Source organism: Rhodamnia argentea, chromosome 4 (genome assembly GCF_020921035.1).
Source record: "Rhodamnia argentea isolate NSW1041297 chromosome 4, ASM2092103v1, whole genome shotgun sequence".
NCBI classification, from domain to species: Eukaryota; Viridiplantae; Streptophyta; class Magnoliopsida; order Myrtales; family Myrtaceae; genus Rhodamnia; species Rhodamnia argentea.
This window is the reverse complement of record NC_063153.1, coordinates 6,587,758-6,615,058: the sequence shown is the minus strand read 5'-3', so window position 1 is coordinate 6,615,058 and position 27,301 is coordinate 6,587,758. Positions and strand designations below refer to the sequence as shown.

The 27,301-nt window shown below is 40.1% G+C and overlaps 4 protein-coding genes across 4 annotated transcripts; all 4 read left to right on the top strand.

Annotated features, from left to right (window-relative positions):
• Window positions 1–1,613: 1,613 nt before the first annotated feature.
• On the top strand, window positions 1,614–7,190 carry LOC115731234 (glutamate receptor 2.8-like). Its single transcript, XM_030661880.2, has 5 exons — window positions 1,614–1,915; window positions 3,918–5,257; window positions 5,512–5,824; window positions 5,977–6,386; window positions 6,597–7,190. Exons 1-5 carry the CDS (start codon window positions 1,636–1,638, stop codon window positions 7,086–7,088), a joined length of 2,835 nt encoding a protein of 944 aa, XP_030517740.2. The 5' UTR covers window positions 1,614–1,635; the 3' UTR covers window positions 7,089–7,190.
• A 5,225-nt stretch (window positions 7,191–12,415) lies between these two features.
• Window positions 12,416–15,622, top strand: LOC125314804 (glutamate receptor 2.2-like). The gene is made up of 4 exons (XM_048277999.1): window positions 12,416–12,695; window positions 13,793–15,132; window positions 15,387–15,517; window positions 15,592–15,622. The coding sequence occupies exons 1-4, from the start codon at window positions 12,416–12,418 to the stop codon at window positions 15,620–15,622; spliced, it is 1,782 nt and encodes a 593-aa protein (XP_048133956.1).
• Window positions 15,623–16,108: 486 nt separating this feature from the next.
• On the top strand, window positions 16,109–17,047 carry LOC125314901 (glutamate receptor 2.7-like). Its single transcript, XM_048278245.1, has 2 exons — window positions 16,109–16,261; window positions 16,472–17,047. The coding sequence occupies exons 1-2, from the start codon at window positions 16,223–16,225 to the stop codon at window positions 16,961–16,963; spliced, it is 531 nt and encodes a 176-aa protein (XP_048134202.1). The 5' UTR covers window positions 16,109–16,222; the 3' UTR covers window positions 16,964–17,047.
• Window positions 17,048–23,672: 6,625 nt separating this feature from the next.
• On the top strand, window positions 23,673–26,699 carry LOC125314803 (glutamate receptor 2.8-like). Its single transcript, XM_048277998.1, has 4 exons — window positions 23,673–24,869; window positions 25,124–25,436; window positions 25,589–25,998; window positions 26,211–26,699. Exons 1-4 carry the CDS (start codon window positions 23,673–23,675, stop codon window positions 26,697–26,699), a joined length of 2,409 nt encoding a protein of 802 aa, XP_048133955.1.
• The last annotated feature ends 602 nt before the right edge of the window (window positions 26,700–27,301 follow it).

Sequence of the window (27,301 nt, the reverse complement as noted above, 5' to 3'; positions counted from 1 at the left end):
ATTTTTTAAAATATAAATAAAAATGAAAAGAAAGTAAAAAAAAATAATTATAAAGGAATGAAGTGTGAAAAAGAGGAGTAAGGAAAGATGAAGATAATATTTTTTCTACTTTTGAAGGTTTTTTTTTAATGGGTAGAAAATGTTTTCCTAGACTAACTTATTTTTCGCGAATCCAATGCTAGAAAATCAGGGGAGCCTTTTGTAGAAATTTTTTTTTTCTGTGAAATAAACGAAGCATGAAATTCAATTAAAATGCCATTTAAAGAATACGATATTGAAATGCACGCGCCCTCTTAAATGAAATGGAATCGAACTTGTGAAGAAGCGCTAGTAGGATTCAGAGTCTTCTTTTGCAAATTTTCTACTTTATGTCCCTTGGCAGTTAATTTTTAAAATTTAAACTTTCAAGTAGTACTTTTAAAGTCTCATTTAACAAATGTTTTTGCTAGGTATTTTCTATGGTTAATGAATAAAAACCGCGATTATTATGTATGTAAAAGTTATTGACATTAATAACCAAAAGGCTAATAACCATAAATTAAAGATATGCGTACCAATATACATTTGCGCAACTAACTACTATCAAAAGTGGACCCACTCCTAAAGCAATAAACCAGATACCTACTATAAGCCAAGTAACTAGGAAGAAGTGCAAAGAATGAGAATTGTTGAAACTAACATATTGGAAGATCAATCGGCCAAAATAACCATGAGCAGGTGCAATATTATAAGTTTCTTCCTTTTGATAGAATCTGTAACCTTTATTAGCGAATTCATTTTCAAACTAAAGGTTACCAAGGAACCATGCATAGCACTGACTAGGGAGCCACCTAATACAGCAGCTCTCCTAACATGTGAAATGGGTGCACAAGGATGTTGTGCTCGGCCTATATACAATCATGAAGTTGAAAGTATCGGGTATATTAAAAGTGGCATTCAAAGTATTGTGCAAAATCATCTCATTAAGAAATACTTGAACTATTAATTATACAATCGTGAAGTTGAAAGTGTCGCTTTCTTAAAAGATATACAGTCATTTTTTTCAATTATTTCCCTTGAGAGATATTGGAGAATTATGAGAATTGCAATATGCTATTTTTATCGAGACTTTATTGTATCCTGAAGAATATTTGCCAGAAACCATTAGCAATATTGTGAGGTAAATAAATTTGTAAAGAGATTATTATCACGCCTCAAAATCTAATTTCATTTCATCCCGTTCTCGACGTTATTTTCCAATAGAGGGGTGAGGCATATTCGTCTCTCCTGCGGTTGTTTACTTTGATGGCACTGGACAATAAATGCGATACAGAGTGGAACGCTACGATCTTTCCAATGATTTGATTCCCTTCCGGCTGACTGCGAATGAGGAGGGAAGAGCAATTCAACATTTGCAAGGAAAAACACGGCACTTTTTTTTCCACGCCCACACATCTTCCAATGAATCTACCGGTCTTATTTGAACCTGGGACCACGACTTTCGTGTGAATGAAGCTAAATTCGTTCACACTTCACAGCCGAATTCTAAGAAACTTCTTTTCAAAATTTTCCAATGCTTAGAGCTGGAAAGGGAGTATAAGTAGTCGGGAATCAACATATGAAGCGATAGACAAAAGAAACCAAGATACACAGAATATGGAGGGCCAGACAAGCTGCTTGATTCTTGCACTGCTGTGTTTCCTTCACCTGACCTCCTCTAGTATTGAAACCTCCAGTGTCCCCAAAGAGAACCCGGCAAAGGAAATGATTCGAGTCGGGCTAGTTTTCAGCATGAGCTCATCCAGGGGGAAGATGGTGGAGAGCTGTATATCCATGGCGCACTCCGATTTCTATGGCGCGCACCCCGACTACCGTACCCGATTGTCGCTTCTCGTAAGAGATCCAAAGGATGACGTCGTCGATGCGGCATCAGCAGGTAAATACTTGCGCTTACTTGCTCACGTGGGACCTATTGGACTCGCGCTCATGAGTTAGACTATCCAAAATTTCAATCTCTTTATCACCAGCGAGTCTTGATTCTCCATCGTTTCGAATGCTTGTCATCAACTAATTTAGTGCATGCTTTTTCCTTGTCTGATCAACGATATTGCCTTGGAATGATCAATATGCATGGTTTAACGAATGTAAAGTGTATGATAGGGCATGTAATAGTTACATAGCATTAGTATTATGGTCCACTGTAGGTAGAGAATCTAGTATTAGTATTAGTATTATTATTGGGATTAGGCATCTAGTGTCTGTAATATCTATAGTAATTGTGTTAGCATGAAACTATCACTCTCTCTACACCAAAAAAATAAAAATAAATAATAATAATAATAAATAAAGATTTTTCTGCATACGGCAAATTTATCATCGTTTGACTTTTCAAACGGAAGACGCACTTGACTTCTAGGTCTACTGTATCAACTGTGACATATTCCCTCGACTTTGACTTTTCAAACGTAAGACCGATTCAAACAGTCAAAGTCGATTGTTTCCTCTCAAAATAGAAAAGGGAAGATTTTTCTGCGCATTACTGGTTCATCATCACCAACTTTTCTAGCACAAAAAACTCCGGTCCAATTTCAAAAATCATCCTCAAATTCTACACTAATAAAACTGAGATAGTCAACTTTTGAAATCTACACTTCTTCTTTTCCCAATTTTGTGAATATACATTGCTGGGTAGGTGTAAAAGCTAAAATATGAGCCCTCAACATGTTCTACTAGACCAACTCTCAGTCAATGAGCCAACAACCAATGTTAATCGTTCCAATTTATAATTCAATCATGCTAGTATCTTAAAAGGGAGAATTACCAAAAAATTCCTAGATCTATTGCAATTCTATCAATTCAGTCATAATTTCTTTTGGGTGGCACTATTTCCACTCGCATTTTGGCTAAAATACTCCTTTTTACTAGTTAACTTACTAAAATACCCTCCGCTTTTTTCAATTAAATGTTTCTTTTTATATCATGCTAATCCACAAATCTACCTTTATTTTTAGTCGATCTTGATAAAAAGAGAAAAGTAAAATTGATCACAAAATGGAAAAGATTAATTTTTTAAAAGCATAATAAAATGTTGAACATATTTGCATTTAGATATGTATTAACAAAGGATAAACACATAAAGGAAAAACCATGAAATTTCATATTGTGCAACTCTTGATATAAAGAAAGGACTTAATATCGATTGGAAATTCAATCTCATACAAATGGATCAACTTATCCAAGTTCGAAAGTGTAGAATGTGCAAACAAATTTTTAACCCCATTTTGCAATTCACATTGAAATGTGAAGGCTAAAAAAAAAAGCATAAATAAGCGATCCGTAACTTTAGAAACCTACAAGTCTATTTGAAAATTACCCACAAGATCAAAATCTGCTTGATAATTATATTGGATTTTAAATTTCAACTTTGAAATAAAATTTCCCTCAAACTATTTCATAAAAAAGCAACAGTTAATTGTGTGTTCATGAGCCGTTATAATTAGAAATTTCTAAAATTTTATATAGCTTTTTCTAATTAAAAGCATGATATCATAAATTAAGAAGAATGAACTTCTCTAGGAAAAGTGATAACATGATGTATTATAGAATGATATTTTATTGGGTGGAATTTGACATTTATATTGTGAATGTGATAGTTAAAAGGGAAAATAGAAATAAATGCAGTTATGTCGGCTAGGTTGATAAAAAAAGAAATAATAACTTGAAGAGGGAGAAATGTATTTCGGTATATTGATTGAAAAGAGGAGTGTCTTAGCCAAAATAAGAGTGAAAATAGCGCCTTTTCTTTTTCGCCAATTGAGTCATAAACCTTTTGTAATTGTGCCAACTTAGTCCATTTTGCAAGCCGTCGTTGACGTGGTAAATTTTTAATAATACATTTTGGTACGTCATTTGTTTCATCAAATACATTTTGTTTACAGTTGTAGACTTAATGGAGAATGAAGAAGTCCATGCAATCCTGGGCCCAGAATGGTCCTCGCAAGCCAAATTTGTAATCGACTTAGGAGCTAAAGCTCGAGTCCCAATCATATCCTTCTCAGCTACAAGCCCATCCCTTTCTCCCATGCGAAGCCATTATTTCGTTCGGACAGCCTACGATGACAGTTCACAAGTTGGTGCTTTAGCGGCTGTAGTTCAAGCTTATGGTTGGAGGGAAATAACCCTTGTTTATGAAGACACTGACTATGGCAACGGCTTGGTTCCATACCTTGTTGATGCTTTCCAAGAGGTCGATGCTCAGATCTCTTATAGAAGCGTTATTCCTCCATCTGCGGAGGATGTCGACATCGTAAAAGAGCTCAATAAGTTGTTAACGATGCAGACAAGAGTGTTTCTTGTTCACATGACCGCCGTGATCGGGTCTAGGTTCTTTGTTCTAGCGAGTAATGCGGGACTGATGAACGAGGAGTTTGCGTGGATTGTCACCGATGGTTTGTCGTCTTCACTAGACCCCGTCAGCTCTAATGCTTTGAAGTCAATGCAAGGTGTACTAGGCGTAAAGCCCCATCTACCACCATCGGAGTCTCGTAGAGATTTCAAAGAGAGATGGACGAAGGTTTGCGCCAAGATAAATCCACACAACGAGATTGCTGATCTGAGTCTCTTTGGCTTATGGGCATACGATACAGTCACGGCATTAGCCTTAGCAGGAGAGATGGCATGGGAGCCTGCAAAGTCTAGCTCCCTAAAGCCGAATACCAGCAGAAACAAGCTCAACTTTTCGTCTATCGGGATTTCGGAGATGGGCCCAAAATTGCTTCACAACATTCAAAGCATCAACTTTCAAGGCCTTGGCGGAGAATTTAACTTGCCCGACGGTGAACTTCATCCCTCTGCATTCGAAATCTTTAACATAGTAGAGAATAAAGAGAAAATCATTGGATATTGGACTTTGGCACAAGGACTTTCACGCAAATTGAATTCATCGACAAAGGTATATTACACAGCTTCAGCCAACGATTTGAAAGCCCCTATTTGGCCAGGACATACACGAAAGTCACCAAAAGGTTGGGTGATGCCGATATTAGGAAAGAAACTAAAGATCGGGGTTCCAAAGAAAGACGGCTTTAGCGAGTTTTTCAAAATCGAATGGGATCCGCATACGAGCGTGCCCAGCTACTCAGGATTCGTCCATGACATGTTTCTCACGGTACTGCAAGCATTGCCTTTCGCTGTTCCTTACCGGTATGTACCTTTTGTGAATGAGAGCAGGCAAAGTGCAGGAACTTATGATGATATGCTGTACAAAATTAAACTTCAGGTCAGTGGATGCTTTATCTTCAAACTTTAACCCGCTATTTCTTGATAAGTAGACTGGATGACAAAAAGGAATACATAAATGTCCTCATCATTAAGTGCATTATTTCAAAATCTTGTTTGAGCTTTTGTTCTGTAGATGTTAAAATTTCCTTGCTGAAGTAGTTCCCACAACATAAATATGCACATTTTCATTGACATACATGGCTTGTGTTTAAACCTTGGATGTTGAACTCAAATGAGGACATGATGATGCAGAAATTCGAAGCCGTTGTAGGAGACACGACTATCGTCGCGAATCGCTCAACCTACGTCGATTTCACACTTCCCTACTCAGAATCCGGTGTAGCAATGGTAGTCGCCATTAAGGATGACGAGCGGAGGAACATGTGGGTCTTCTTAAAACCATTGAGTTGGAATCTCTGGCTAACGACCGGTTTGGCTTTCATTTCTACTGGGCTAGTGGTGTGGCTGCTCGAACATCGTACGAATGAAGAATTTAGGGGTCGTCGTAGTGAACAAATCGGTTTTCTACTCTGGTTTTCCTTCTCCACACTGGTGTTTGCTCACAGTAAGTCCTTCCAAAACAATCGCGCCTTGTTTGTTACTAAGATTTTCTTTGCCGGTCTCCTAGACGGTAACCAGCTTCCGTATTTCACTCTGTTTTTGTTGTTTTTAGCTCAGTCTTTCTTTGGCAATTCATTGCGATTTTCATCAATGTAGGAGAGAGGATTGCAAACAACTTGACAAGGCTTGTGCTTATCGTATGGGTATTTGTGGTGCTTATCCTGACTCAAAGCTATACTGCAAATTTAGCTTCATTTTTGACCGTGCAACGCTTACGGCCGAAGTTTGTCGACGTGCAAGACTTGATAAGGGATGGCCTTTTCGTCGGGTATCAGAAAGATTCTTTCGTGAAAGGACTTCTCGTGCGACAGCTCAAATTCAACGAGTCCAGACTCATTCCTTATGGCTCGCCGGAGGAATACCACGAGGCGCTATCGAAAGGAAGCGATAACGGAGGAGTAGCGGCAATATTTGATGAACTGCCATTCGTGAAAATCTTCCTTGCCAGATATTGCAACAAGTACCAAATGGTAGGACCAACCTATAAAACCGACGGGTTTGGCTTTGTAAGTCTCTCTCTCGCTCGCTTGTTCATGGGCAAGTGCAACTTGCATGAGAAGATAAGCTTTTTTTTCTTTTGTTAATATGACGAAAAACTTCAAATCAGTACACGTGCGCACGGGCTCGATACACCTGATACACATTTGACGCGTTCGTGCACGAAAAGCCTTTGTTAGGATAAAAGCCACGGACTAACATAACCATTTATTCATCAGGCCTTTCCATTGGGGTCTCCTTTGGTCTCCCACTTTTCAAGGGCAATCTTGAATGTCACTCAAGATAAAGAGAAAATGGACGCGATCGAAAGAAAATACTTCAGCAGCCAAAGCTCGTGCCAAGATCAGGATGCTGCGATCCTGTCGGACAATCTTAGCCTAAGCGTGGACAGCTTCGGAGGGCTCTTCATCATCACCGGCGTCGTCTCGGCATCCTCAGTGTTTGTATATGTGGCTTCTTTCTTCTATTCTCATTGGCCTCGCCCGAGCGCGATTCGCCGCGGGGATTCCTCCCTTCGGTCCAAGCTTTCAGAAACTGCGAACAGCTTCTTTCGGGAGCACGGATTAATTGGTTTTTCGGAGAGAAATAGATCGCAGGTTGTTCCGACCTCGCGTTGTCGAAGTTGGGAGGGCTCTCCTAATAGTGAAGTTGAAGTGATGGCGAGGAGACCAAACGAAGGACAGAGGCCAGTACTCATTATACACGTTTGAATAATGAAGATCGTGTTTTAAGACAAGCTCCTCGAGCATGAGAACGATTATCACATCTAGCCTATGTATATGCACATTTTAGCAATTTCTCTTTTATTTGATAAATGTTATAAATATACACACACACACGTGACTTGGTATGATTGACTTAAAAGAAACAAACGGTCTCAAATTTTAACTCTGCCATTAAGGTTTCGTTTGTTTCGCAAAAAATGTGACAATTTTCAGAATTTTTTTTTCACCAAGTTAACACACCATCATATTAGTGGTAGTAGGACGACGAAATGCAAACAAACATCCTGTTCTTGTTCTGCTCAGGTGTTCTTCATCGTTTCTTTTATACATTGACGAATGCAACTTTAAAGATCAAACACTAGTTAAGAAATAGATATGGAAGGCAATATATTTAGTCATAATGAGAACATCTGATCAAAATTTGATGAAAGCAACTACATGTGATGATCTGGGCATGAGCATTATGCAAATACGAGTTCATGCAACTTACAGATTATTTCGACCGATGTACAGATCCTGTCCTCAGTGGACAACTGGATTGGTCAACCCGTTACAAGGTCATGGTAGGGGTGGCACGCGGACTACTATATCTTCATGAAGATTCTACTTCCGCGTTGCTTTGGGGTCAACCCACCTTGAGCCGACATGCGAATAATCCCCTTTTTTATGTGCTTGAATCCTGATGCAAATTTTGGAAATTAGGGGGTTGATGTCGGCTGGGAGGGACAGAAGGAACCCATCAAGCAAACAAGTGGAATCCCATGGTACAACTACTTACCTTACCTAGTTGCCAGCGAGCCACCAGCTCACCAAATCTAGGTGATTGTACCGTTTAACCCGATTTGACTCCTCAATTGACTTGCACCTGCATCAATGCTGACATTCTTGGCCAAAGCTCGAGTCTTTGCACATGGCGACACCTCTGCGCAAGACGACGACATAATCAGAGTCTTAGTCTTTGAGTAGACCTAAGCAAAATCCTAAATGCGATCCCAGGCGCAGGCCGATTCCTAACTAGAGATCAATAATGGGGTCTCCCAAATCCCCAGCTGAATACTCGTCCTCGACGATGGCAAAGCACGCCCTCTACAACAAAGCCTCCCTCTGCTTCGGCGATAGCTACCTCTTCCTCCGCGATATCCATGTTGACACCTAAATTTTGATTTCTTATTTAATCATATATTGCATAAAAAATTAGAGACTAAGCTCAGTCCCTAGCAAAAAAAATCAAATCATATAATTGTCATTCAGATTAATTTAATTTTAGCATCAATTGCATTACGCTTGCAATTAATTGGTCGGCGGTGCTGCTGCGGCGGATGAGATTGGATGGACAACCCCGAACAAGCTGGATTAAGCCAGCATTGTGATACTCCCGTTGAAAACTTCAAATCACTGAAATTTACATGAACGAGGATACGTGGATGGGGGATTATAACACTAGAATTGTGGTCACGTTGCAAATATGAGGCAATCGATACGATCCCACGATATTTGTGCATGATCCATTAATTGGGAAAGCAAATATTAAAAGGGAAGTGAATCAGGAAAATGAAAAGGGCTGAGAGAAATGTGGGACTGGTGTCCCTTTGCCCAAATCACGTGAAAGGGGGCAGAGAGAGTTTGTCCTTTCCTTGAGGAGACTACGTCTTTCACATCTTCAAAATAGGGATCGGCCACCGATGGGGAGTACGGAAAGAAAGAAAAACTTAAAAACAAAGGAAGCCCATGAAATCATCATTTTCCACATATTCATTCATTGGCATTATCTTGTGATCAAATTAGCGAGACCGTCAAGCATTATATTGCAAATCAGTGAGACCATGAAGCAAATCATTGATTGATCGACTGTTCCGTGATATATTCTTCCCTTTTAAGCTCAAAATTAACGCATATAAAAGGGGAGGCCACACAGGAATACGGGGCAGAAGGGAAGAAGAAAGACTCGGATCGTGCTTGAAAGAGGAGTCCTTTGTGAGGCCAATGTGTGGCCTTGAGGAAGAAAAAAAAGAGGAGAGAAGAAGAAGAAGAAGAACAAAAAAAAAAAAAAAAAAAAATGGAGGCCACACAATTGTTATCGTACGGCCACAGAGAATTTTGTCTTCGTCGATAGAGAGATCATCTGCAGAGAAAAAAACAACGTCTGACACATCCAGAGAGAAGAGTGAAAAGAGAGAATCGACACTTTCATGGCACAAGTGAGAAATGAACAAAAAGAAGTGAGACAAAGAAAAAGTTAAGTCTTGGTGGGAAAGAAAAAAGTTCTTCTCTCTTCCTTGCAGAGAAGTTTTTTTTTTAATGGGTTCCTGCTCCAATCGATGCCGCTGGAGGCCAGCACAATCCCGCCAGTGATTGCTCTTGTCTAGCAAAGGACTAAGTCCAATGAAGTTCAAATGTCCCCGAGCATGATCAGCAACTCAACATGTCCGCCAAGCTGAGGTCCTGATTGTGAATCAGGCCCGGTGAAGCCCCTTTTGCGAACCAGCCGATCCAGAAAATTTCCCCTACCATCTTGGCGACGACTCTTTGCTGTTCCGACACTGCTGTTAAGCCTTGACACCATAGCCGTTCTCAACAGAGACGCGGGACTTTGGTCTCCAGACGACGCCGGCGAGTAGTCCATAGCCATGGCGTCAAGACTGGGTTAATTTAGTCAATTTCATGACATTTTCGAATGCCATCCAGATTGGCTTAATTTAGTCAATTTGCATGTCATTTAATTACAATTGCATTGTCATTCTAATTAGCCTCATTTTTGCAGGTGACTAGAATTAGGTCATTTAAATAAATGCCTTGCATGCCATTCCATGTCATTTAGTCAAAGGTTGCATATGCATTTTATTTCATTTGCATTCTTCATTTAAACAAGAAAAAATCATAAAATAAAATTGTATTAGACTAAATCTTATGCTTGAGAGATAAGCATTGGGGTTTAGGTTGCAGGGTCCAGGTACATTCCCTCTTTCCCTATCTTGAAATTTGTTTGATGCTTTGATTATTTGGTGTTAAATAATGTTTGCGCACCCACATGATCACCCCACATGTTAGGTCTTTAGGTTAAAATTACTTAAAACATTTTTATTAGAATGAAAGGTATTGAAAGGGTGTTAATAGAAATATTAGCGTAACCAAGTTCTCGGCTCATTAATCTACGGTTCATAGGAATAAAGTATTTCTCTCGATACTTTATTTAGATGTTCAATCAACCTACCGTAAATTGATTAGTGGCGGCTCCAAATGTAAAATCTTTGCATGTTAAATATTGAACCCTAAGTTGTGATTTTATATGAACTTGGGAAAGTTCAAGTTAAGTTAATTTGATAATTAGATGAATAATCTATTAGCTTAGAAATCCAATTTTTTAGATCGTGACAGTCCTCATGGCTGTCCTCCTTATCTGGTCCTTCTTTTCCTTCACCTACCATTTGAGCCTATATAGACCCTAGTCTCTTCCTCCTCCTTCTCTGCCAGCCATGTGGCGAGGGTGGAGCTCGCTCGCCCGAGCTCGAGATCACCGGGCACCGGCTAAGCCTCTAGCTTGCCGGCCCGTGTTATGGGCGATGGTCAAGTGGCCGGTTGTTGCCGAGGTCCGTGGTCTGCAGAGGAAGGAGGAAGGAACGGCGGGATAAGGAAGGAGGAAGAAGGAGAAAAGAAAAAAATAAAAATAAAGAGGGAAAAAGAAAAAAGGAAAAAATAAATAAAAATTTTGAATTTTTAAAAAAATAAATAAAAATGAAAAGAAAGTGAAAAAAATAATTATAAAGGAATGAAATGTGAAAAAGAGGAGTAAGGAAAGATGAAGAAAATATTTTTTTCTATTTTTAAAGGTTTTTTTTTAATGAGTGGAAAATGTTTTCCTAGACTAACTTATTTTCTGCGAATCCAACGCTGGAAAATCAAGAGAGCCTTTTGCAGAAAGTATTTTTTTTTCTATGAAACAAATGAAGCATGAAATTCAATTAAAATGCCATTTAAAGAATACGATATTGAAAAGAAGCACTAGTAGTATTCGGAGTCTTCTTTTGCAAATTTTCTACTTTATGTCCCTTGGCAGTTAATTTTTAAAATTTGAACTTTCAAATAGTACTTTTAAAGTCTCATTTAACAAATGTTTTTGCTAGGTATTTTCTATGGTTAATGAATAAAAACCGCGATTATTATGTATGTAAAAGTTATTGACATTAATAACCAAAAGGCTAATAACCATAAATTAAAGGTATGCGTACCAATATACGTCTGCGCAACTAGCTACTATCAAAAGTGGACCCACTCCTAAAGCAGTAAACCAGATACCTACTACAAGCCAAGTAACTGGGAAGAAGTGTAAAGAATGAGAATTGTTGAAACTAACATATTGGAAGATCAATCGGCCAAAATAACCATGAGCAGGTACGAAATTATAAGTTTCTTCCTTCTGATAGAATCTGTAACCTTTATTAGCGAATTCATTTTCAAACTAAAGGTTATCAAGAAACCATGCATATCGCTGAATAGGGAGCCACTTAATACAGCTGCTTCTCCTAACACGTGAAATGGGTGCACAAGGATGTTGCGCTCGGCCTATATACAATCATGAAGTTGAAAGTATTGGATATATTAAAAGCGGCATTCAAAGTATTGTGCAAAATCGCCTTATTAAGAAATACTTGAACTATTAATTATGCAATCGTGAAGTTGAAAGTATCATTTTCTCAAAAGATACACAGTCATTATTTTCAATTGTTTTTCTTGAGAGATATTGAATAATTATGAGAATTGGAATATGCTATTCTTATCGAGACTTTATTATATCCTGGATGATATTTGTCAGAAATCATTAACAATATTGTGAGGTAAATAAATCTTTAAAGAAATTATTATCACGTCTAGAAAACAAATTTCATTTCATCCCGTTCTCGACATTATTTTCCAATAGTGGGGTCAGGCATATTCGTTTCACCGATTATTGTTGACTTTGATGGCACAGGACAATAAATGCGATAGAGGGTGGAACGCTACGATTTTTCCAATGATTTGATTCCCTTCCAGCTGTTTGCGAATGAGGAGGGAAGAGCGATTCAGTATCTGCAAATAAAAACACCACGGTACTATCATTTCCGCGTCCACGCATCTTCCAATGAATCTACCGGTCTTATTTGAACCTGGGACCACGACTTTCGTGTGAATGAAGTTAAATTCGTTCACACTTCACAGCCGAATTCTAAGAAACTTCTTTCCAAAATTTTCCAATGCTTAGAGCTGGAAAGGGAGTATAAGTAGTCGGGAATCAACATATGAAGCGATAGACAAAAAGAAACCAAGATACACAGAATATGGAGGGCCAGACAAGCTGCTTGATTCTTGCACTGCTGTGTTTCCTTCACCTGACCTCCTCTAGTATTGAAACCTCCAGTGTCGCCGAAGAGAACCCGGCAAAGGAAATGATTCGAGTCGGGCTAGTTTTCAGCATGAGCTCATCCATGGGGAAGGTGGTGGAGAACTGTATATCCATGGCGCACTCCGATTTCTACGGCGCGCACCCCAACTACCGCACCCAATTGTCACTTCTCATCAGAGATCCAAAGGACGACGCCGTCGATGCGGCATCAGCAGGTAAATACTTGCACTTGCTTGCTCACGCGGGACCTGTTGGACTCGCGCTCATGAATTAGACTATCCAAAATTTCAATCTCTTTATCACCAACGAGTCTTGATTCTCCGTTGCTTCGAATGCTTGTCATCAACTAATTTAGTACAATGTTTTTCCTTGTCTGATCGACGATATTAACATACGAAGGACGAAGTGATTCTAGTGTGAGTTCTTAATGTAGAATAGACCAAAAAGTTGGCTTGGAAGGATCAATCTGCATAGTTTAACGAATGTAAATAGTGTCTGATAGGGCATGTAATAGTTGTATAGTACTAGTATTATGGTCCACAGTAGGTAGAGAATCTAGTATTAGCATTAGTATTATTGTTGGGATTAGGTATCTAATGTCTGTAATATCTATAGTAATTGTTTTAGCATGAATGTGTCAGTCTCTCTCCACCCAAAAATAAATAAATAAATAAAGATTTTTCTGCATACGGCAAATTTATCATCATTTGACTTTTCAAACAGAAGACGCACTTGACTTCTAGGTCTACTCTATCAACCGTGACGTATTCCCTCGACTTCAATACATCACTTCGACTTTTCAAACGTAAGACCGACTCAAGCAGTCAAAGTCACTGCCCGACAGGTTCACCATCACCAACTTTTCTAGCACAAAAAACTCCGATCCAATTTCAAAAATCACTCTCAAATTCTACACTAATAAAACTGAGATGGTCAACTTTTGAAATCTACACTTTTCCTTTTCCAAATTTTGTGAATATACATTGCTGGGGAGGTGTAAAATCCCAAAATATGAGCCCTTAACATGTTTTGCTAGACCAACTCTCACTCAACGTCAATGAGTCGCCAGCCAGTGCTAATCGTTCCAATTTATAATTCAATCATGCTAATCTTAAAAGAGAAAATTATCAAAAAAGTCCTAAATCTATTGTAATTTTACCAATTGAGTTACAATTCATTTTTTGCCAATTGAGTCTAAAATCTTTTACATTTTCGCCAACCTAATCCATTTTGCCGGCCGACGCTGCGTGGTAAATTTTTAATAATACATTTTGGTGCATCATTTGTTTCATCAAATACATTTTGTTCACAGTTGTAGACTTGATGGAGAATGACCAAGTCCATGCAATCCTGGGCCCAGAAAGGTCCTCACAAGCTAAATTTGTAATCGACTTAGGAGCTAAAGCTCGAGTCCCAATCATATCCTTCTCAGCTACAAGCCCATCCCTTTCTCCCATGCGAAGCCATTATTTCGTTCGGACAGCCTACGATGACAGTTCACAAGTTGGTGCTTTAGCGGCTGTAGTTCAAGCTTATGGTTGGAGGGAAATAACCCTTGTTTACGAAGACACTGACTATGGCAACGGCTTGGTTCCATACCTTGTCGACGCTTTCCAAGAGGTCGATGCTCAGATCTCTTATAGAAGCGTTATTCCTCCATCTGCGAAGGATGTGGACATCCAGAAAGAGCTCAATAAGTTGTTGACGATGCAGACAAGAGTGTTTCTTGTTCACATGACCGCTGTGATCGGGTCTAGGTTCTTTGTTCTAGCGAGTAATGCGGGAGTGATGAGCGAGGAGTTTGCGTGGATTGTCACTGATGGTTTGTCGTCTTCACTAGACCCTGTCAGCTCTAATGTTATGAACTCGATGCGAGGTGTACTAGGCGTAAGGCCCCATCTACCACCTTCGGAGTCTCGTAGAGATTTCAAAGAGAGATGGACGAAGCTTCGTGCAGAGATAAATTCACACAACGAGAATGCGGATCTCAGCCTCTTCGGCTTATGGGCATACGACACAGTCACGGCATTAGCCTTAGCAGGAGAGAGAGCATGGGATCCTGCACTGTCTAGATACTTAAAGCCGAATACCAGCAGAAATAATCTCAACTTTTCGTCTATGGGGATTTCGGAGATGGGCCCGAAATTGCTCGACAACATTCTAAGCATCAACTTTCAAGGCCTTAGCGGAGAATTTAACTTGCGCGATGGCGAACTTCATCCCACTGCATTCGAAATCTTTAACGTTGTAGGACAGACGGAGAAAATCATCGGATATTGGACTTCGGCACAAGGACTTTCACCTGAATTGAACTCATCAACAAAGGTAGATTATACAGCTTCAGCCATAAATTTGAAAGCCCCTATTTGGCCAGGACATACACGAAAGCCACCGAAAGGTTGGGTGATGCCGATATTAGGAAAGAAACTAAAGATCGGGGTTCCAAAGAAAGACGGCTTTAGTGAGTTTTTCAAAATCGAATGGGATCCCCATACGGGTGTTCCTTGCTACTCAGGATTCGTCCAAGACATGTTTCTCGCGGTACTGCAAGCATTACCTTTCGCTGTTCCTTACCGATATGTACCTTTTGTGAATGAGAGCAGGCAAAGTGCAGGAACTTATGATGATATGCTGTATAAAATTAAACTTCAGGTCAGCGGATGCTTTATCGTCAAACTTTAACCCGCTATTCCTTGATAAGTAGACTGGATGAGAAAAAGGAATACATAAATGTCCTCATCATTGAGGGCATTATTTCAAAATCTTGTTTGAGCTTTTGTTCTGTACATGTCAAAATTTCCTTGCTGAAGTAGTTCCCACAACATAAATATGCACATTGTCATTGACATCCATGGCTTGTGTTTAAACCTTGTATGTTGAACTCAAATGAGGACATGATGATGCAGGAATTCGAAGCTGTTGTAGGAGACACGACTATCGTCGCGGATCGCTCGACCTACGTCGATTTCACACTTCCCTACTCAGAATCCGGTGTAGCAATGGTAGTCGCCATTAAGGATGACGAGCGGAGGAACATGTGGGTCTTCTTAAAACCATTGAGTTGGAATCTTTGGCTAACAACTGGTTTGGCTTTCATTTCTACTGGGTTAGTGGTGTGGCTGCTCGAACATCGTACGAATGAAGAATTTAGGGGTCGTCGTAATGAACAAATCGGTTTTCTACTCTGGTTTTCCTTCTCCACACTGGTGTTTGCTCACAGTAAGTCCTTCCAAAACGATCGCGCCTTGTTTGTTACTAAGATTTTCTTCACTGGTCTCCTAGACGGTAACCGACTTCCGTATTTCACTCTGCTTTTGTTGTTTTTAGTTCGGTCTTTCTTTGGCAATTCACTGCGATTTTCATCAATGTAGGAGAGAAGATTGCAAACAACTTGACAAGGCTTGTGCTTATCGTATGGGTATTTGTGGTGCTTATCCTGACTCAAAGCTATACTGCAAATTTAGCTTCGTTTTTGACCGTGCAACGCTTACGGCCGAAGTTTGTCGACGTGCAAGACTTGATAAGGGATGGCCTTTTCGTCGGGTATCAGAAAGGAGCTTTCGTGAAAGGACTTCTCGTGCAACAGCTCAAATTCAACGAGTCCAAACTCAAATCTTATGTCTCGCCGGAGGAATACCACGAGGCGCTATCGAAAGGAAGCGATAACGGAGGAGTAGCGGCAATATTTGATGAACTGCCATTCGTGAAAATCTTCCTTGCCAGATATTGCAACAAGTACCAAATGGTAGGACCAACCTATAAAACCGACGGGTTTGGCTTTGTAAGTCTCTCTCTCACTCGCTCGGTCATGGGCAAGTGCAACTTGCATGAGATGATAAGCGTTTTTTTCTTTTGTTAATATGACGAAAAACTTCAAATTAGTACACGTGCGCATGGGCTCGATACACCTGATACACATTTGACATGTTCGTGCACGAAAAGTCTTTCTTAGGATAAAAGCCACGGACTAACACAACCATTTATTTATCAGGCCTTTCCATTGGGGTCTCCTTTGGTCTCCCACTTTTCAAGGGCAATCTTGAATGTCACTCAAGATAAGGAGAAAATGGACGCGATCGAAAGAAAATACTTCAGCAGCCAAAGCTCGTGCCAAGATCAGGATGCTGCGATCCTGTCGGACAATCTTAGCCTGAGCGTGGACAGCTTCGGGGGCCTCTTCATCATCACCGGCGTCGTCTCGGCATCCTCGGTGTTTGTATATGTGGCTTCTTTCTTCTATTCTCATTGGCCTCGCCCGAGCGCGATTCGCCCCGGGAATTCCTCCCTTCGGTCCAAGCTTTCGGAAACTGCGATCAGTTTCTTTCAGGAGCACGGATTAATTGGTTTTTCGGAGAGAAATAGAACGGAGGTTGTTCCGACATCACGTTGTCGAAGTTGGGAAGGCTCTCCTAATAGTGATGTTGAACTGATGGCGAGGAGACCAAACGAAGGACAGAGGCCAGTACTCATTTTACACGTTTGAATAATGAAGATCGTGTTTTAAGACAGGCTCATCGAGCATGAGAACGATTATCACATCTAGCCTAAGTATATCCACATTTTAGCAATTTTTTTTATATGATAAATGTTATATATACACACACGTGACTTGGTATGATTGACTTAAAAGAAACAAACGGTCTCAAATTTTAACTCTGTTGTTGAGGTTTCGTTTGTTTCGCAAAAAATGTGACAATTTTCAAAAAACATTTTTCAAAAAATTATTATCTAGAAAAGTGGCAATGTTTTTCGAGTATGGCTAAAATGTGAAAAAGACCCGAAAAATGATTTTCGTCATTTGGTATAGAGAATCGGATTTGATTTTCCTCCGTGGCCTCCTTTTAATTTTTTTTTAAATCTTTTGTTTTTCATTTCATTTTTTAAATTAAAAGATTAATAAGTCTTCCTCAATCGGCGTAGCATATATGCATATCAATTGATCGTCGACGATGAACTGAATCTTTTTGTTCAAGGTAGATGGAAGAGCACCAGCGATGTGGATCCAATCCAAGGATGTCCCATATTGAAAATTTTAATTTTTTTAATTTTTTAATTTTTTTCCTTTTGGTTTCGGTCGATTGCCGGCCACAACGATGTCCAACGATCGGGTGCAGGCGAGCTCGAGGCTCGACAGGTCCAAGCAATCTTGAGCTCGGCCGATGCCGGCGAGCCACCAGCTCACTAAATCCCAGCGATTAGACCGTTTAACCCAATTCGACTCCTTAATTGACTTGCACCTGCATCAATGCCGGCACTCTTGGCCAAAGCTTGAGTCTTTACACATGGCGACACCCGTGCTCAAGACGACGACATAATCAGAGTCTCGGTCTCCGAGTAGACCTAAGCAGAATCCTAAATGCGACCCTAGGCGCAGGCCGATTCCTAACTGGAGATCAACAATGGGGTCTCCCAAGTCCTAGGCTGAATACTCGTCCTCGATGATGGCCAAGCACGCCCTCCGGAACTTCGGTGATAGTTGCCTCTTCCTCGGCGGCGTCCTCGTTGACACCTAAATTTTGATTTCATATTTAATCATATATTGCATAAAAAAAATTAGGGACTAAGCTCGGTCCCTAGCAAAAAAAAATCAAATCATATAATTGTCATTTAGATTAATTTAATTTTAGCATCAATTGCATTACACTTGCAATTAATTGGACGGCGGCGGATGAGCTTGGATGGACAGCCCTGATCAAGCTGGATTAAGCCAGCATTGTGATACTCCAATTGAAAACTTCAAATTACTGAAATTTGCACGAACTAGGAAACGTAGACGGGGAATTATGGCACTGGAATTCTGGTCACGTTGGAAATATGAGGGCAATCGGTACAACCCCACGATATTTGTGCATGATCCATTAATTGGGGAAGCAAATATTAAAAGGGAAGTGAATCAGGAAAATGAAAATGGCTGAGAGAAATGTCGGACTGGTGTGCTTTTGCCCAAATCACGTGAAAGGGGCAGAGAGAGTTTGTCCTTTCCTTGAGGAGACTACGTCTTTCACATCTTCAAAATAGGGATCGGCCACAGGTGGGGAGTACGGAAAGAAAGAAAAACTAAAAAAGAAAGGAAGCCCATGAAATCATCATTTTCCACAGATTCATTCATTGGCATTATCTTGTGATCAAATTAGCGAGGCCGTCAAGCATTATATTGCAAATCAGTGAGATCATGAAGGAAATCATTGATTCATCGATTGTTCCGTGATATGTTCTTCCCTTTTAAGCTCAAAATTAACGCATATAAAAGGGGAGGCCACACAGGAATGCGGGGCAGAAGGGAAGAAGAAAGACTCGGATCGTGCTTGGAAGAGGAGTACTTTGTGAGGCCAATGTGTGGCCTTGAGGAAGAAAAAAGAAAGGAGAGAAGAAGAAGAAGAACAAAAGAAAAAAAAAAAAAATTGGAGGCCACACAATTGTTATCGTACGGCCACAGAGAATTTTGTCTTCGTCGAGAGAGAGATCATCTGCAGAAAAAAAACAACGTCTGACACATCCAGAGAGAAGAGTGAAAAGAGAGAATCGACACTTTGATGGCACAAGTGAGAAATGAACAAAAAGAAGTGAGAGAAAGAAAAAGTTAAGTCTTGGTGGGAAAGAAAAAAGTTCTTTTCTCTTCCTTGCAGAGAAGTTTTTTTTTTTTTTAATGGGTTCCTGCTCCAATCGATGCCGCTGGAGGCCAGCACAGTCCCGCCAGTAATTGCTCTTGTCTAGCAAAGGACTAAGTCCAATGAAGTTCAAATGTCCCCGAGCATGACCAGCAACTCAGCACGTCCGCCAAGCTGAGGTCCTGATTGTGAATCAGGCCCGGTGAAGCCCCTTTTGCGAACCAGCCGATCCAGAAAATTTCCCCTACCATCTTGGCGACGACTCTTTGCTGTTCCGACACTACTGTTAAGTCTTGACACCATAGCCGTTCTCAACAGAGACGCGGGACTTTGGTCTCCGGACGACTCCAGCCGCTGTCCAAAGGTTGTTTGGTCGCTAGACGACACTGGCGAGCAATCCACAGCCATGGCGTCCAGACTGGGTTAATTTAGTCAATTTGCATGTCATTTAATTACAATTGCATTGTCATTCTAATTAGCCTCATTTTTGCAGGTGACTAGAATTAGGTCATTTAAATAAATGCCTTGCATGCCATTCCATGTCATTTAGTCTAAGATTGCATATGCATTTTATTTCATTTGCATTCTTCATTTAAACAAGAAAAAATCATTAAAAAAAATTGTATTGGACTAAGTCTTATGCTTGAGAGATACGCATTGCGGTTTAGGTTGCGGCGTCCAGGTACGTTCCCTCTTTCCCTATCTTGAAATTTATTTGATGCTTTGATTATTTGGTGTTAAATAATGTTTGCGCACCCGCATGATCACCCCACATGTTAGGTCTTTAGGTTAAAATTACTTAAAATTTTTTTATTAGAATGAAAGGTATCGAAAGGGTGTTAATAAAAATATTAGTGTAACCACGTTCTCGGCTCATTAATCTCTGGCTCATAGGAATAAAGTATTTCTCTCGATACTTTATTTAGATGTTCAATCACCCTACCGTAAATTGATTAGTGGCGACTCCAAATGTAAAATCTTTGCATGTTAAATATTGAATCCTAAGTTGCTATTTTATATGGACTTGGGAGAGTTCAAGTTAAGTTAATTAGATAATTAGATGAATAATTCATTAGCTTAGAAATCCGATTTTTTAGATCGTGACAGTCCTCATGGTTGTTCTCCTTATCTGGTCCTTCTCTTCCTTCGCCTACCATTCGAGCCCATCACGGACCCTAGTCTCTTCCTCGTCCTCCTCTGCCAACCATGTGGCGAGGTGGAGCTCGCTCGGCCGAGCTCGAGATCACTAGGGACCGGCTAAGCCTCTAGCACTCTGGCTCGTGTTATGGCTAGTGGTCGGGCGGCTAGTTGTTGCCGAGGTCCGTGGTCTGCAGAGGAAGGAGGATGGAATGGCGGGATAAGGAAGGAGGAAGAAGGAGAAAAGAAAAGAAAATAAAAATAAAAATAAAAAGGGAAAATGAAAAAAAGAAAAAAAAATAAAAATTTTGAATTTTTTAAAAAATAAATAAAAATGAAAAGAAAGTGAAAAAAATAATTATAAAGGAATGAAATGTGAAAAAGAGTAAGGAAAGATGAAGAAAATATTTTTTCTACTTTTAAAGGTTTTTTTTAGTGGGTGGAAAATGTTTTCATAAAAAAACTTATTTTCCGCGAATCCAACGCCAAAAAATCGGGAGAGCCTTTTGCGAAAAGTATTTTTTTTCCTGCGAAACAAATGAAGCATGAAATTCAATTAAAATGCCATTTAAAGAATACGATATTGAAATGCAAGCGCCCTCTTAAATGAAATGGAATCAAGCTTGTGTAGAAGCACTAGTAGTATTCGGAGTCTTCTTTTGCAAATTTTCTACTTTATGTCCCTTGGCAGTTAATTTTTAAAAGTTAAACTTTCAAGTAGTACTTTTAAAGTCTCATTTAACAAATGTTTTTGCTAGGTATTTTCTATGGTTAATGAATAAAAACCCCGATTATTATGTATGTAAAAGTTATTGACATTAATAACCAAAAGGCTAATAACCATAAATTAAAGATATGCGTACCAATATACGTCTGCGCAACTAGCTACTATCAAAAGTGGACCCACTCCTAAAGCAGTAAACCAGATACCTACTACAAGCCAAGTAACTGGGAAGAAGTGTAAATAATGAGAATTGTTGAAACTAACATATTGGAAGATCAATCGGCCAAAATAACCATGAGCTGGTACGATATTATAAGTTTCTTCCTTTTGATCGAATCTGTAACCTTTATTAGTGAATTCATTTTCAAACTAAAGGTTATCAAGAAACCATGCATATCGGTGAATAGGGAGCCACCTAATACAACTGCTTCTCCTAACACGTGAAATGGGTGCACAAGGATGTTGTGCTCGGCCTATATACAATCATGAAGTTGAAAGTATCGAATATATTAAAAGCGGCATTCAAAGTATTGTGCAAAATCGCCTTATTAAGAAATACTTGAGCTATTAATTGTGCAATCGTGAAGTTGAAAGTATCGCTTTTTCAAAAGATACACAATCATTATTTTCAATTGTTTCCCTTGAGAGGTATTGAAGAATTATGAGAATTGCAATATGCTATTCTTATCGAAACTTTATTGTATCCCGGAGAATATTTACCAGAAATCATTAGCAATATTGTGAGGCAAATAAATCTTTAAAGAGATTATTACCACGCCTCAAAATTTAATTACCTTTCATCGCGTTCTCGACGTTATTTTTCAATAGTGGGGTGAGGCATATTCCTTTCTCCTACGGTTGTTTACTTTGATGGCACGGGACAATAAATGCGATAGAGATTGGAACGCTACGATTTTTCCAATGATTTGATTCCCTTCCGGCTGTTTGCGAATGAGGAGGGAAGAGCGATTCAATATCTGCAAATAAAAACAAGACGGCACTTTCATTTCCACGTCCACACATCTTCCATTGAATCTACCGGTCTTATTTGAATCTGGGACCACGACTTTCGCGTGAATCAAGTTAAAATTCGTTCACACTTCACAGTCCAATTCTAAGAAACTTCTTTCCAAAATTTTCTAATGCTTAGAGCTGGAAAGGGAGTATAAGTAGTCGGGAATCAACATATGAAGCGATAGACAAAAGAAACCAAGATACACAGAATATGGAGGGCCAAACAAGCTGCTTGATTCTTGCACTGCTGTGTTTCCTTCACCTGACCTCCTCTAGTATTGGAACCTCCAGTGTCCCCGAAGAGAACCCGGCAAAGGAAATGATTCGAGTCGGGCTAGTTTTCAACATGAGCTCATCCATGGGGAAGGTGGTGGAGAGCTGTATATCCATGGCGCACTCCGATTTCTACGGCGCACACCCCGACTACCACACCCGATTGTCACTTCTCGTCAGAGATACAAAGGACGACGCCGTCGATGCGGCATCAGCAGGTAAATACTTGCACTTGCTAGCTCACGCGGGACCTATTGGACTCGCGCTCATGAATGAGACTATCCAAAATTTCAATTTCTTTATCACTGAGTCTTGATTCTCCATCGCTTCGAATGCTTGTCATCAACTAATTTAGTACATGCTTTTTCCTTGTCTGATCGACAATATTAACATATAAAGGATGAAGTGATTCTAGTGTGAGTTCTTAATGTAGAATAGACCAAAAGATTGGCTTGGAAGGATCAATCTGCATAGTTTAACGAATGTAAATAGTGTCTAATAGGGCATGTAATAGTTGTATAGTATTAGTATTATGGTCCACAGTAGGTAGAGAATCCAGTATTAGCATTAGTATTATTATTGGGATTAGGCATCTAATGTCTGTAATATCTATAGTAATTGTGTTAGCATGAATGTGTCTCTCTCTCTCCACCCAAAAATAAATATTTTTCTGCATACGGCAAAATTATCATCATTTGACTTTTCAAACAGAAGACGCACTTGACTTCTAGGTCTACTCTATCAACCGTGACGTAGTCCCTCGGCTTCAATACATTACTTCGACTTTTCAAACGTAAGACGGACTCAAGCAGTCAAAGTCACTGCACATGACAGGCTCACTTTTCTAGGACAAAAAACTCCGATCCAATTTCAAAAATCATTCTCAAATTCTACACTAATGAAACTGAGATGGTCAACTTTTGGAATCTACACTTTTCCTTTTCCCAATTTTGTGAATATACATTGCTGGGGAGGTGTAAAATCCCAAAATATGAGCCCTGGACATGTTCTGCTAGACCAACTCTCACTCAAAGTCAATAAGTCACCAGCCGGTGCTTATCGTTCCAATTTATAATTCAATCATGCTAATCTTAAAAGGGAGAGTTATAAAAAAAGTCATAAATCTATTGCAATTTTACCAATTTAGTCATAATTCATTTTTTTCCAATTGAGTCTTAAATCTTTTATATTTTTGCCAACTTAGTCCATTTTGCCAGGCGGCGCTGACGTGGTAAATTTTTAATAATACATTTTGATACATCATTTGTTTCATCAGACACATTTTGTTCACAGTTGTAGACTTGATGGAGCATGACGAAGTCCATGCAATCTTGGGCCCAGAATGGTCCTCACAAGCCGAATTTGTAATCGACTTAGGAGCTAAAGCTCGAGTCCCAATCATATCCTTCTCAGCTACAAGCCCATCCCTTTCTCCCATGCGAAGCCATTATTTCGTTCGGACAGCCTACGATGACAGTTCACAAGTTGGTGCTTTGGCGGCTGTAGTTCAAGCTTATGGTTGGAGGGAAATAACCCTTGTTTACGAAGACACTGACTATGGCAACGGCTTGGTTCCATACCTTGTCGACGCTTTCCAAAAGGTCGATGCTCAGATCTCTTATAGAAGCGTTATTCCTCCATCTGCGAAGGATGTGGACATCGTGAAAGAGCTCAAAAAGTTGTTGACGATGCAGACAAGGGTGTTTCTTGTTCACATGACCGCTGCGATCGGGTCTAGGTTCTTTGTCCTAGCGAGTAATGCGAAAATGATGAGCGAGGAGTTTGCGTGGATTGTCACTGATGGCTTGTCGTCTTCACTAGACCCCGTCAGCTCTAATGCTTTGCACTCGATGCGAGGTGTACTAGGTGTAAGGCCCCATCTAGCACCATCGAAGTCTCGTAGAGATTTCGAAGAGAGATGGACAAAGCTTCGTGCCGAGATAAATTCACACAACGAGATTGCTGATCTCAGCCTCTTCGGCTTATGGGCATACGACACAGTCATGGCATTAGCCTTAGCAGGAGAGAGAGCATGGGATCCTGCACTGTCTAGATACTCAAAGCCGAATACCAGCAGAAATAATCTCAACTTTTCGTCTATGGGGATTTCGGAGATGGGCCCAAAATTGCTCGACAACATTCTAAGCATCAACTTTCAAGGCCTTAGCGGAGAATTTAACTTGCCCGATGGCGAACTTCATCCCGCTGCATTCGAAATCTTTAATGTTGTAGGACAGATGGAGAAAATCATCGGATATTGGACTTCGGCACGAGGACTTTCACCCGAATTGAATTCATCAACAAAGGTAGATTATACAGCTTTAGCCATAAATTTGAAAGCCCCTATTTGGCCAGGACATACACAAAAGCCACCGAAAGGTTGGGTGATTCCAATATCAGGAAAGGAACTAAAGATCGGGGTTCCAAAGAAAGACGGCTTTAGTGAGTTCTTCAAAATCGAATGGGATCCGCATACGGGCGTGCCCAGCTACTCAGGATTTGTCCACGACATGTTTCTCGCGGTATTGCTAGCATTGCCTTTCTCTGTTCCTCACCAGTATGTACCTTTTGTGAATGAGAGCAGGCAAAGTGCAGGAACTTATGATGAAATGCTGTACAAAATTAAACTTCAGGTCAGTGGATGCTTTATCTTCAAACTTTAACCCGCTATTCCTTGATAAATAGACTGGATGAGAAAAAGGAACACATAAATGTCCTCATCATTAAGTGCATTATTTCAAAATCTTGTTTGAGCTTTTGTTCTGTACATGTTAAAATTTCCTTGCTGAAGTAGTTCCCACAACATAAATATGCACATTGTCATTGACATACATGGCTTGTGTTTAAACCTTGGATGTTGAACTCAAATGAGGACATGATGATGTAGGAATTCGAAGCCGTTGTAGGAGACACGACTATAGTCGCGAATCGCTCGACCTACGTCGATTTCACACTTCCCTACTCAGAATCCGGTGTAGCAATGGTAGTCGCCATTAAGGATGACGAGCGGAGGAACATGTGGGTCTTCTTAAAACCGTTGAGTTGGAATCTCTGGCTAACGACCGGTTTGGCTTTCATTTCTACTGGGTTAGTGGTGTGGCTGCTCGAACATCGTACGAATGAAGAATTTAGGGGTCGTCGTAGTGAACAAATCGGTTTTCTACTCTGGTTTTCCTTCTCCACACTGGTGTTTGCTCACAGTAAGTCCTTCCAAAACGATCGCGCCTTGTTTGTTACTAAGATTTTCTTTGCCGGTCTCCTAGACGGTAACCGGCTTCCGTATTTCACTCTGCTTTTGTTGTTTTTAGCTCGGTCTTTCTTTGGCAATTCACTGCGATTTTCATCAATGTAGGAGAGAGGATTGCAAACAACTTGACAAGGCTTGTGCTTATCGTGTGGGTATTTGTGGTGCTTATCCTGACTCAAAGCTATACTGCAAATTTAGCTTCGTTTTTGACCGTGCAACGCTTACGGCCGAAGTTTGTCGACGTGCAAGACTTGATAAGGGATCACCTTTTCGTCGGGTATCAGAAAGGATCTTTTGTGAGAGGACTTCTTGTGCAACAGCTCAAATTCGATGAGTCCAAACTCATTCCTTATGGCTCGCCGAAGGAATACCACGAGGCGCTATCGAAAGGAAGTGATAACGGAGGAGTAGCGGCAATATTTGATGAACTGCCATATATGAAAATCTTCCTTGCCAGATATTGCAACAAGTACCAAATGGTAGGACCAACCTATAAAACCGATGGGTTTGGCTTTGTAAGTCTCTCTCTCTCGCTCGCTCGGTCATGGGCAAGTGCAACTTGCATGAGAAAATAAGCTTTTTTTTCTTTTGTTAATATGACGAAAAACTTCAAATTGGTACACCTGCACATGAGGTCGATACACCTGATACACATTTGACGCGTTCGTGCACGAAAAGTCTTTCTTAGGATAAAAGCCACGGACTAACATAACCATTTATTCATCAGGCCTTTCCATTGGGGTCTCCTTTGGTCTCCCACATTTCAAGGGCAATCTTGAATGTCACTCAAGATAAAGAGAAAATGGACGCGATCGAAAGAAACTTCAGCAGGCAAAGCTCGTGCCAAGATCAGGATGCTGCGATCCTGTCGGACAATCTCAGCCTGAGCGTGGACAGCTTCGGAGGGCTCTTCATCATCACCGGCGTCGTCTCGGCATCCTCGGTGTTGGTATATGTGGCTTCTTTCTTCTATTCTCATTGGCCTCGCCCAAGCGCGATTCGCCCCGGGGATTCCTCCCTTCAGTCCAATCTTTCGGAAACTGCGAACAGCTTCTTTCGGGAGCACGGATTAATTGGTTTTTCGGAGAGAAATAGATCGGAGGTTGTTCTGACCTTGCGTTGTCGAAGTTGGGAAGGCTCTCCTAACAGTGACGTTGAACTGATGGCGAGGAGACGAAACGAAGGACAGAGGCCAGTACTCATTATACACGTTTGAATATTGAAGATCGTGTTTTAAGACAAGCTCATTGAGCATGAGAACGATTATCACATCTAGCCTAAGTATATGCACATTTTAGCAATTTTTCTTTTATTTGATAAATGTTATAAATATACACACACGTGACTTGGTATGATTGACTTAAAAGAAAGAAACTCTGCCAATGAGGATTCGTTTGTTTCGCAAAAAATGTCACAATTTTCAGAAAATATTTTTCGAAAAATTATTATCTAGAAAAATGACAATATTTTCCGGGTATGGCTAAAATGTGAAAAAGACCTGAAAAATGCTTTTTGTTATTTGGTATGGAGAATCGGATTTGATTTTCCTCCATGGCCTCCTTTTAATTTTTTAAATTTTTCGTTTTTTCATTTTAGTTTTTAAATTAAAAGATTAATAAGTCTTCCTCAATCAGCATATCATATACTCATATCAATTGATAATCAAAGATGAACTGAATCTTTTTGTGCAAGGTAGATGGAAGAGCACCAGCGATGTGGATCCAATCCACGGACTTCCCAGATTAAAAATTTTAAATTTTTTTTTATATATTTTTCCTTCCTGTTTTGGGCGATCGCTAGCCACGGCGATGTCCAAAG

What these genes read in the sequence shown, in the direction of transcription:
- LOC115731234 (XM_030661880.2), top strand. Translation starts at nt 1,636, where the DNA reads ATGGAGGGCCAGACAAGCTGCTTGATTCTTGCACTGCTGTGTTTCCTT. An exon ending in CGTCGATGCGGCATCAGCAG is followed by an intron (nt 1,916 to 3,917) that starts GTAAATACTTGC and finishes TTTTGTTTACAG; the next exon opens with TTGTAGACTTAATGGAGAAT. An exon ending in AAACCGACGGGTTTGGCTTT is followed by an intron (nt 6,387 to 6,596) that starts GTAAGTCTCTCT and finishes TTTATTCATCAG; the next exon opens with GCCTTTCCATTGGGGTCTCC.
- LOC125314804 (XM_048277999.1), top strand. Translation starts at nt 12,416, where the DNA reads ATGGAGGGCCAGACAAGCTGCTTGATTCTTGCACTGCTGTGTTTCCTT. An exon ending in CGTCGATGCGGCATCAGCAG is followed by an intron (nt 12,696 to 13,792) that starts GTAAATACTTGC and finishes TTTTGTTCACAG; the next exon opens with TTGTAGACTTGATGGAGAAT. An exon ending in GATGACGAGCGGAGGAACAT is followed by an intron (nt 15,518 to 15,591) that starts GTGGGTCTTCTT and finishes CTACTGGGTTAG; the next exon opens with TGGTGTGGCTGCTCGAACAT.
- LOC125314901 (XM_048278245.1), top strand. Translation starts at nt 16,223, where the DNA reads ATGGTAGGACCAACCTATAAAACCGACGGGTTTGGCTTT. An exon ending in AAACCGACGGGTTTGGCTTT is followed by an intron (nt 16,262 to 16,471) that starts GTAAGTCTCTCT and finishes TTTATTTATCAG; the next exon opens with GCCTTTCCATTGGGGTCTCC.
- LOC125314803 (XM_048277998.1), top strand. Translation starts at nt 23,673, where the DNA reads ATGCGAAGCCATTATTTCGTTCGGACAGCCTACGATGACAGTTCACAA. An exon ending in CACACTGGTGTTTGCTCACA is followed by an intron (nt 25,437 to 25,588) that starts GTAAGTCCTTCC and finishes TCATCAATGTAG; the next exon opens with GAGAGAGGATTGCAAACAAC. An exon ending in AAACCGATGGGTTTGGCTTT is followed by an intron (nt 25,999 to 26,210) that starts GTAAGTCTCTCT and finishes TTTATTCATCAG; the next exon opens with GCCTTTCCATTGGGGTCTCC.